This window comes from Octopus bimaculoides, chromosome 11, assembly GCF_001194135.2.
Source record: "Octopus bimaculoides isolate UCB-OBI-ISO-001 chromosome 11, ASM119413v2, whole genome shotgun sequence".
NCBI lineage: Eukaryota > Metazoa > Mollusca > Cephalopoda > Octopoda > Octopodidae > Octopus > Octopus bimaculoides.
Genome location: NC_068991.1, coordinates 72,430,071 through 72,440,384, shown reverse-complemented (window position 1 = coordinate 72,440,384; position 10,314 = coordinate 72,430,071). Strand labels below are relative to the sequence as shown.

At 36.9% G+C, this 10,314-nt stretch overlaps 1 protein-coding gene across 10 annotated transcripts in view; it reads right to left on the bottom strand.

Moving 5' to 3' along the window:
• Positions 1-10,314, bottom strand: part of LOC106875082 (serine/threonine-protein kinase BRSK2) — a 305,025-nt gene that overhangs the window by 145,182 nt on the left and 149,529 nt on the right. For all 10 annotated transcript variants that reach the window (XM_052971926.1, XM_052971931.1, XM_052971927.1 and 7 more), the window contains exons 3-4: positions 8,918-9,003; positions 3,733-3,873 (exon numbers count right to left, since the gene is read on the bottom strand). In XM_052971926.1, coding sequence (XP_052827886.1) covers positions 3,733-3,873; positions 8,918-9,003 — 227 coding nt within the window. The remainder of the gene's footprint in view (positions 1-3,732; positions 3,874-8,917; positions 9,004-10,314) is intronic.

The window sequence follows — 10,314 nt, the reverse complement described above, 5'->3', positions numbered from 1 at the left end:
TATATATATATATATATATATATATATTTTTTTTTTTGTCTGTTATAAATAAATGTCTAATTCATTTCTAAACCTGAAGAACAAAAGAATTCTCTTTTTTTTTTAACTTTGAATATTTATATTGCGTTTTAAACAGATTTTAATATCCATTTTAAAGGTTTTCTTTCATTTCTTTTATGCATTTCAGCCTGAAAGATGCACCCATATCGGTGTACAGCCAGTAATAAAAACATAACAACAGACAAGATGCACAGAAGCATTTTGTCCAGTGTACAATATACATGCACACATACATACACACACACTTGCGTGTGTGTGCACGTATGTGTGTGTGTGTATATAATATAAATAATATATAAATATATGCATATATCCATACATAGATGTACATACCTACATCTATACGTATACATACATGCATATATGGGTACAGGACATCACAAAAACGTTAAACACAATGAGAAACGAAAACATAGAAAACGAACTTTTTTTCGAACAACGAAAAAAACAAACAGAGAAACGAGACATGCAACATGAAGAGTATACCCCTTCTTCAGTTGTCCCTGTTTCATCTACTCCGCGTTTCGAAGGCAAGGACAATACGCGACTTCGTTGAAACAGTCCTTCCCACAAAGCAAATTAAATAAAATTTGGGATTTTTTGCGGAGGGTGAAAGCGTTAACAAGAACAGGACAGTGAGAACAAGACAGTAAAAACAAATGGTGAGGGCTGTTGAGCCAAGACGATAGAAAAATAACGAACGCTAGGTGGACGAGCCATGAGGAGACAGGAAAAGGCACGTCTTTTCTTTAGGGAGGAAGTAGACACAAAGAGAGATCCCCTTTTGTCACGTGTCAGCGACGAGAGACTCAAGGAAGAAGAGTGAGAGAGAGAGAGGGAACAGTGAAAGGGAGAGAAGAATAGGGAAAGGGTGGGAGAGAAAAACAGAAAGGATGACACCCATGTTATCCAAGAGAAAAGGCTAAGTCCAATACAGCTTGGCACCAGTAATGTTGCAACTCATTTCTACAGCTGAGTGAACTGGAGCAATGTGAAATAAAGTGTCTTGCTCAAGAACACAACACACAACCTGGACATATAAAAGATCCCCTTCAGTCATGAACGACCATGGGATTGCACCTAGAAAGTACCCAAAAGTCTGGGCAAGGTTGTTTATGGAAGACCAGCAGTTGCCCATGCAAACCAATCTCCCCTCTCCATGCCACTTATGTTATCCAAGGGAAAGGCAAAGGGGCTGATACAGCTTGGCATCAGTAACATCGCAATTCATTTCTACAGCTGAGTGAAGTAGAACAACGTGAAATAAAGTGTCTTGCTCAAGAACACAACACAAAGCCCGGTCCGGGAATCGAACTCACAACCTCATGACTGAAAACCTGACACTCTAACCACTGAGCCATATGCCTTCACAATGACTGATGAGGTAAGTCTATATTGCCCCAAAGTAGTGAATCCCAAGCTGGAATCTCACCACTTGAAGCAGTTGAATGTGTTATCCAGGACAGTGTTTTATCATATAACCTCACCACCTTATTCGGAAACAGTTATTAAAATGCTGAATTATTCTTTCCAATTCTTAAAAATAATACGAGCGTGGCCGTTTTCGTGCGGGTGACATGTAAAAGCACCCACTACACTCTCTGAGTGGTTGGCGTTAGGAAGGGCATCCAGCTGTAGAAACTCTGCCAAATTAGATTGGAGCCTGGTGTTGCCATCCGGTTTCACCAGTCCTCAGTCAAATCGTCCAACCCATGCTAGCATGGAAGGCGGACGTTAAACGATGATGATGATGATGATAATACTGGTTCTGCCATACACACAAACAATATTTGACCGAAAAATAAGTACAATCAGTTAAATGAAACGCCAGTATATGAGCAATACATATTTTACCAAATGTGAGTGAATGAAAGCCTAAGTCAAGCCAGATAAGATTTTGGACCCAAAGCATAAAAGATGTAAATAAATGCCGATAGATATTTTGTCTGCTAATCTACAGATTATGCCAATATTAAAAGATCTATTTTATTTTATTTTTAAAGAAAACATATCTGGTAGAAGAAGCGAGTTAAATATATTTAAAACAGTGGAATTATTTTGGTTTCATTTAAGTCTTCTTGGATACAGAAGTAATTAAATGATTTATTAAGCACAAACTAACTAACTTTAAAATTAAGTGCACCAAAGAATTTAGCAATGTGTAATTTGAATATTTTAACCTAAAGGAAATTGGAATTGTAAAAAAAAATGAAATAAAATAAAGTATGCTGGCAGGAATTGATGAAATAATATTGAACAGAAAAAGAAATATTTTAAAATTTATTGGATTGTTGTTTAAATAAATTGCTGTATGCACTGGAAGACATAGCCTGGCTTCAATGCAGACATTACTTTGCATCTTTTTATATATTCATTATAAACAGAGCCAGGCACATACATGGCTGTGTGGTTAAGAAGCTTGCTTTGCAACCATGCGGTTTCAGGTTCAGTCCCACTATGCAGCAGCTTGGACAAGTGTTTTCTACTTTAGCCCCTGGACCGATCAATGCCTTGTAAATAAATTTGGTAGATAGAAACTATATGGAAACCTGTAGTGTATGTATGTGTGCGTAGGTGCTAACTTTAGGTTAATATTTTAACCAGGCAATGTGTTGTGTTCTGAAGCAAAACACTTCATTTCTCATTGCTCTCCTCCACTCAGCTGGCAAAAATGAGTTAATCTTGTGACAGACTGGTGTTCCATCCTGCTGAGGGCAACTTTGCCTTGCATCTCTTTGGGGGTCAACACATCTGTTGTTTCCCAAACAGCATTTATATTTTTTAACACTGTCGACACCTGCAAGACTGAATGGTACTGTCCAGGTGTCAAAACAATAGTGATATCCATTAGGCAGCTGATGAAGAGAATGTATATTTGATATGCTTGTTTGTGAATCTTTTATATTTTTGAGTTTTGTTATTCTGGGTTTCCCTTCATTTTCATAAAGTTGAACATGATTTTTGGGTTCATGGTTTGTGGTAATTACATATATTCATATTGCTTGATTGACTTATCAGGCTAAGATGATAATTAATGGATTTTAGATTTTGAGAGGTCCTGTGGTATTTATATATGTCCCACCCATGCTAGCATGGAACGCAGATATTAAATGATGATGATATATTTGGTTTACAAGATTCTTGATGTGAAAAATCATGTGTTGAAGGAAATTTTGATGTGTCTTGGGAGAGGCAGATCTTGGGTAAAATTGGGAGATCTTGGAGCAAGTTTGGGAGCACTAAAAAGGTTGTGAACAGCAATGAAGGAACTTTGATGGACAAACAAACCAACTGATTATTTAACCAGCTCATTAAATAAATGATCAATTAGCTGGTTAGAAATTTAATAAGTTGACTAACAATAAAGAAGTGGTAGTGAACCTGTGTGGGTGTTATTACTATTGGCATAATGACCCTCCCAAGACACAACAATGTATGTGTGAGTGTGTGTGTGTGTGTGTTTCCGTCCATTCATACCTATTTATACTATTTATGCTGCATTTCTTTGTCAAATTGATAACTTAGCCAGTGAATAGAAATTTGATATCAGATGAAAAAAATATGGACTGTAGCCAATAGGAGTGAACAAAAACTCGTTAAGTTGGTGCTCGAGTATGACCACAGTCCAATGGCTGAAAAGAATGAAAGAATAAACCAAAAACTAAAACTTACCATATATTGTGACTATGACAAAAATCTAATGCTGATATTATCTGTCTAAAGAAACGCCGAGCTTCTTTAGGCGTCAAACGCCCCTTCTTCACAAGGTAATCAAAAAGCTCTCCCCCTGAGACATGTTCCAATACCAAGTATCTGCAAGACATGAAAATATTTAGAAATGAAATCATATTGATAATTATGGCACATGCTTAAAGGGTCTTTAAGGTTCTATTGAAATATCAAACAGAATACATAATTCTAGTCGCAAACATATTTCAAGGTGGGTAAACATATTTCAAGATGAGAGGTTAAAGTATGAGAGAGGAGGCGAGAACAGGTGTCTTGCAGTAGAGGAGATATACAGTTATTCATACTAGAGAAGAGCGGGTGGGAGTGACAGTGGTGAAGTTAGAGAGTAATAACAGTCAGTGGTGGTGATGAGATGTCAAAGTGGACTATCAAGGTGTGAGGTGAGTAGAGGTCAATGAAGTTTCGCTCAAAGTATTGGTCAATCTGTGGCTAAGTATGGACAGAAGACACATTTCCAAGACAGCAAATTAGCAGAACTGCTGCAGCATTGGACAAAATGCCTGGTGGTACTTATTCTGAGTTCAAACCTTGCTAGGGCCTACTTGGGTAATAGAAAGACTTATTCTGCCACCTGGTTTAACATCACCACTAGGTATTTTGAGTGACTTTAGCAGCAGGAGGGTCCACTCTATTGCAAGCATTTGGGCCCAGTCTCCAGTTTGAGAATTTCTTCCTTTCTCCCTCCTGCCTATCTTGAGAGCCATTGAAAAGGGCAGTAACACAACCCTTCCTTCTGATTAATCATTAAAAAGAAAGCATTAAGCATTTTATTCACTTCACATATTTTTTTATATTTAGTTAATGTACAGATCACTAACATATATATAGGTAGAAACTCCATAAGACGCACCCAGTGTGAGCTTTGGATGCACAAAAGGTGCAGCAACATCAAAGGAAGGTTAACAGAGAAACTAACTTTTGTATGTGGAAAGTGCACAGGCATAAAAAATGCTGAACACATGCAGAAAATAGACTCCATCAACTGCCAGTGGGGCAAGCTAAAGGTAGTAGATAGCTTCTGTTATCTAGGTGACCAAGTGAGTAGTGGAGGGGGATGCTTCAAGAGCATAGCTGTGAGAATAAGATTAGGTTGGGCAAAGTTCAGAGAGCTCCTACCCCTGCTAGCAACAAAGGGCCTCTCCTTCAGAGTGAAAGGCAGTTTGTATGATGCTTGTGTGTAAACAGCATGCTGCATGGCAGTGAAACATGGGTTGTGACAGCCGAGGACATGCGTAGGCTTGAGAGAAATGAAGCCAGTATGCTTCACTGGATGTGCAATGTAAGTGTGCATGCTCAACAGAGTGTAAGCATCTTGAGAGAAAAGTTAGGCATAAGAGGAATCAGATGTGGCTATACTGTACCATGTCCCATCATCCAGCTTAGTACCATCTGTGCTTTTGGAAAATTATATATTTTCTTACGATCTGTAGTGGATTGCTATTTGTCACCCAATTCACATAAAGGGAACAAGATGTGCTTTCCCTAAGATTGTTGGACAGTGACTGTGTCAAGGTTTAAATTCACAAGACACTTTGGGTGGCCTTTAGTAGAACCTGTTCTGTTTCAGGCATTCAGCCCAGGTCTCCAGTTTATGGATACCCCCTCCCTCCCTACTACCACCACCAGTCTCATTTCTTGACTTATTTCTTGACTAAAAATATATAACTATTATGATACAGTGTAGCCACATGGTTTGGAAGTTTGCTTCCCAACCACATGGCTTGGGATCCAATTCCACCCAAGATTAAGTCTATCCCTATTTACTTCTGATTTCATTCATAATACTCAGATTATTGTTTGGCACTACAAGACTAGAAAGTCTTGGAACTGCTTGCTGATTTCTTCATAAATAAGTGTTGAAGCAACAAGAAACCTCAATCTGATAGAAATAGAAGCCAAAATCGTCCTTAAATCATATTTTATTGCCTGTCTAAGAAATTAAAGTTAAGAAACATTAAACAATGTAGCCCCAGATATACAAAAAAGCTGGGGTGGCCACATCTGGAACACTTTTGATCAAAGGTTTGTTTGATCAAAGGTGACCTGGAGCTAAATAGCACAAAGCATTGAATGCAGTCGTTCATTAAACAAGCATTAATTATTAAAAAATAACCTCCTGGGTTGCACATCCTGGGTCTATGACAGCCTTGAATATATATATATATACCTTTCTCAGAAATATTGGATACACCTATCACTCATCACTCTTCTCACTATTAATCATATCTTGAGTCTTTCATGTTTCAATCCCTTATGCTTCTCCCTCTACACAGAGGCTGATGGGTAAGCAGATGAAGGGTTGTAAGGTCCCTGTAGTAAGGTCGAGGACATGGCTACTTCTCTAATGCTTGGGTCATGAAAATAACACCCTGTACACTCAGTAAAATGTGATGTTGTTATGATTCTTTAATCTTGTTCAAGGTCATGACACCTCCCTGGTGCTGGTGCCATGGAAAAAAAAGGGAAAAGCTTCTAGTTTATTACATCAAGTAGTTTGTGTTAAGAAGGGCATCCAGCTGTAGAACTCAAGTCAAAAGTGAAACCTGAACAAGATAAGGACCCTGACCCATCTACGAGAGTAGTGTCCCCAAATACAAGCTGACTCTGATAATGATGACTTAAACAGTAAAGATGACAGTATAGAAGGCAGATGTAAAACGATGAGGGGGGGGGGGCAATGGTGGCAACTGCTGTGGAGATGGTGATGATAATGATGATGGTGAAGACAACAACAACAACAACGATGACAATTACAACAAAGACAACGACGACAGCGAAGATGATGATGATGATGATGATGAATCAAAGGTATTAATCATATTCAAGCTAAATAAGTCATTTACTTTACTTTCATATGTAGTTTGAAGTAGACATCAAGATGCTTTATGTTTTTTTTTTTCAGCTACTTGTGAGTTTAAACCTTGACACAGTCGCGCTGCCCAAACAGCCTTAGGCAAAGCACATCTTGTCCACCACTTATGTGAATTAGGAGACAGATAGAAATCCACTACAGATTGTAAAAAAAAAATATAAAATTTTTCCTAAAACACAGGAACTAATTTAAGAACTTATTCAAACTAATGTTAGAATATTAAAACGTTTACGAAATGAAAAAAAAAAAAATTCTAAAGGGGCAGACAAATTTCTAATATTTTAGTTTTAAAAATAAATCTTGTGGATGTAATTATATTCTTTCTCCATAAATTGCTTCATTAAAAACGATGAAAAAGTAAATTAAAATAATAAAAACAGAATATGTATTCTGTCTAGATTAGGCAAACGTTCTGTTTATAGTTTGTGATATAATACCATTTTTTCCCATGTATCCAGTTTTGTTTGTGTATGCAAATGGCTAATTTTTTATATGGAAATATTCACATGGAGCTCTAGGGAAGAATGTTTTGCAGTCGGGATTTTCTTTCTAATGCTAACATCTTAATTAAAGGATAAAATGCAGATAGGAAAACCCACACCAAACAGAAATCAAATATCTCAAAAGAGGAAAACAGTCCTGTTGAGACTCTTAAGTATGACGGCATACTAAAACGCTACTAGTGTAATGGTAAAACAGGAAAGGAACCCGGTGACTAATTAATCATTTAGATAACGGGGTGGTGACTAAAGAAAGCTAAACGAAGATTCTATCTTGACAACAAAGAACAATTTGTTAAGCTTTTAATAGAAGAACTAAAACTCACAAACAGCTCATGCAACTTATGTATGGCATACCAAAAGTTCAACGAAATTTTTAGTCGCAGAAGTTGAAAATCCTAACATTGTTTACTGTTAGAACGTACAAAAAATATTCAAAATGGTGTAAACGAATGAACACAGATATTCCTGAGTAACTACCAGTAAGGATGGTCATTCATGGCAGCATTTTCAAACTTTATCCCAGAGTCTTGTACCAGATGTATGTAAAGTGAGATCTTCCCCTCTTTTTTTTTAGCTATGCATAGGCCTCCATAGCAACAACTGATAGCAAACTGATGCTTGCTTCTCCAACGGTGACCATCAAACCCTAATCTTCGTTGTTGCAGTGTGGTTGTTATTGGACGTAGATTACCATAAAGTAAACAACTGCAACTATATAAACCAAATTAAGCCACTTCCTAACAATCCGTCTCAAAAGACTATTAGAAACAGCTTAATTTTATGTTCACTTTTCGATGCTTGCATCTTATACTGTAATGAAACACGTGTAACATAAAATTGAAAATATACCAAATTTTCCTGTCTTTGTTTTATTAGGTTGAGGAAAAAGTTTGTGCGCCATGTTAAAATAATGCTTTTTTATTTATTTTTATGGTGTGTGTGAGTTCATTCAGTTCATTATTTTAACACGGCGCACAACCTTTTCCCTCAATCTAGTAATATACACACACATGCACATATGCATGCATGCACATGCACACACACACACACAAACATGCACAATGGGTTTCCTTCAGTTTCCTTTGGCTCAAGGCTATGGCAAAAGACATTTTGTCCAAGGTGCCATGCAGTAGAACTGAACCCAGAACCATGAGGTTGGGAAGCAAACTTCTTAACACACAGCCATTCCTCTTTCTAAGTAACAAATATCCTGTCATCCACATTACCAAATGTTTGCATGTAATTTACACATAAGAGTTACAGAACATAAACCTATATTTCTCTGTGTAGATATAAGAATTATTGCACAGTGTTCAACATTAACACTGAAGTGTTATAGACAAAAACATGGCTGTGTGGTTCTGAAGTTTGCTTCCAAACCAGGTGGTTTTGAGTTCAGCTCCACTGCATGGCAATTAGGGCTCATGTATTTTGCTATACTTTCAAGCCAAATGTATGTGTATATGCGTGTGCATGAGTGCATCACTGAGTTTGCCTCCCCTACCATTAAAAACTGTCTATGCACTTATAACTTAGCAGTTTGACAAAAGGGGGACTGACAGAATAAGTATCAAATTTTAAAAAAAACAAACAAACACAGGAGTCAATAACTTGCTCGATTAGGTGCCCCAGCATGGCCACAGTCAAATGACTGAAAGAAGCGAAGGAGTAAAAGAGACGAGATATTCTATTCAATGTTTAGTTTAAAAGACAATGGCATTTCTATACTTACAAATATTTTTTATTTTCATATACATCATACAATCCCAAAACATGAGGATGTTCTATCAACTTCATAATTGCAATTTCTCTTTCAACCTGAAAGTAAAAGAAGAATACATATATATAAACAACAGGTGACATCAAAGGAAGAATATATAAACAACAGGTAATATCAAAGGAAGAATATATAAGCAACAGGTAATAATGTCATGAGAACATTAATGGTGGTATAAAATTTAACCAGGGTTGTGGAGTCGAAACAAAAAACTTTGACTCCGATTCTGACTTTTCTACTATTGACACCTCCGACTCTGACTCCATAGAAAGCAGACGTTAAACGATGACGACGACGACGACGACGACGATGATGATGATGATGATGATGATGATGATGATGATGATGATATGTATGTGTGTGCCTTTGTGTTTGTCTCCAACACCACTTGACAACTAATGTTGGTTTGTTTACATCCCTGTAACTTAGCAGTTCAGCAAAAGAGAAACCAACAGAATAAGTAGCAGACTTAAAAGCACCAGAATAAACCTTTCGAGTCAGTGACCCAGCATGGCCACAGTTCAATGCCTAAAAACAAGTAAAAGATAAAAGAGACGATAAACGGATATCAAATTATAGCATCTATTTAAATGAGCAGAGGCTGCCACAAGAGTTTATCAGTGGAATACAATCAGAACTTATCATGGGGACGTCCTATGCTGACTGGTTCATTCACATCAAGAAATAACAAATTCTTGAAATTAAGTCTCGTATCTGATAAACTCATGAAACTGCATTCTTATTTATTATTTTTTCCAGTTCTTCAATTCTTCGTTCATCAATTTATCTCCAAAATAGCATAATTTTTTACTTCATTCTATATTTTAAGCTTCTTTATCACCGGAAAAGCATGTATGTAATTATAACCAAGGAATTTCACTTAAGCCCTTTTGTTCCAAGTTGTATGTGACACAAATACTACAGATAAGATGGCAGGTCGTACATTCTTTTAAAACAGTTTAAAGATAACCTTCATTGAATTTTTGTATTTGGTTTGTAAGATTCTTGATGTGAATTTATATGTTGAAACAAATTTTGTTGTGTCTTCGGAGAGTTGTGATGCCAGTAATAGCAAAACATGCACAGGTTCAATTCCACTTTTTTTATTGTGAATCAACTGGTTAAATATTTGGTTAAATATAGGCATAGGAGTGGCTGTGCGGTAAGTAGCTTGCTAACCAACCACATGGTTCCGGGTTCAGTCCCACTTCATGGCACCTTGGGCAAGTGTCTTCTACTATAGCCTCGGGCTGACCAAAGCCTTGTGAGTGGATTTGGTAGATGGAAACTGAAAGAAGCCCATCGTATATATATATATATATGTATGTATATATATATATATATATATATAT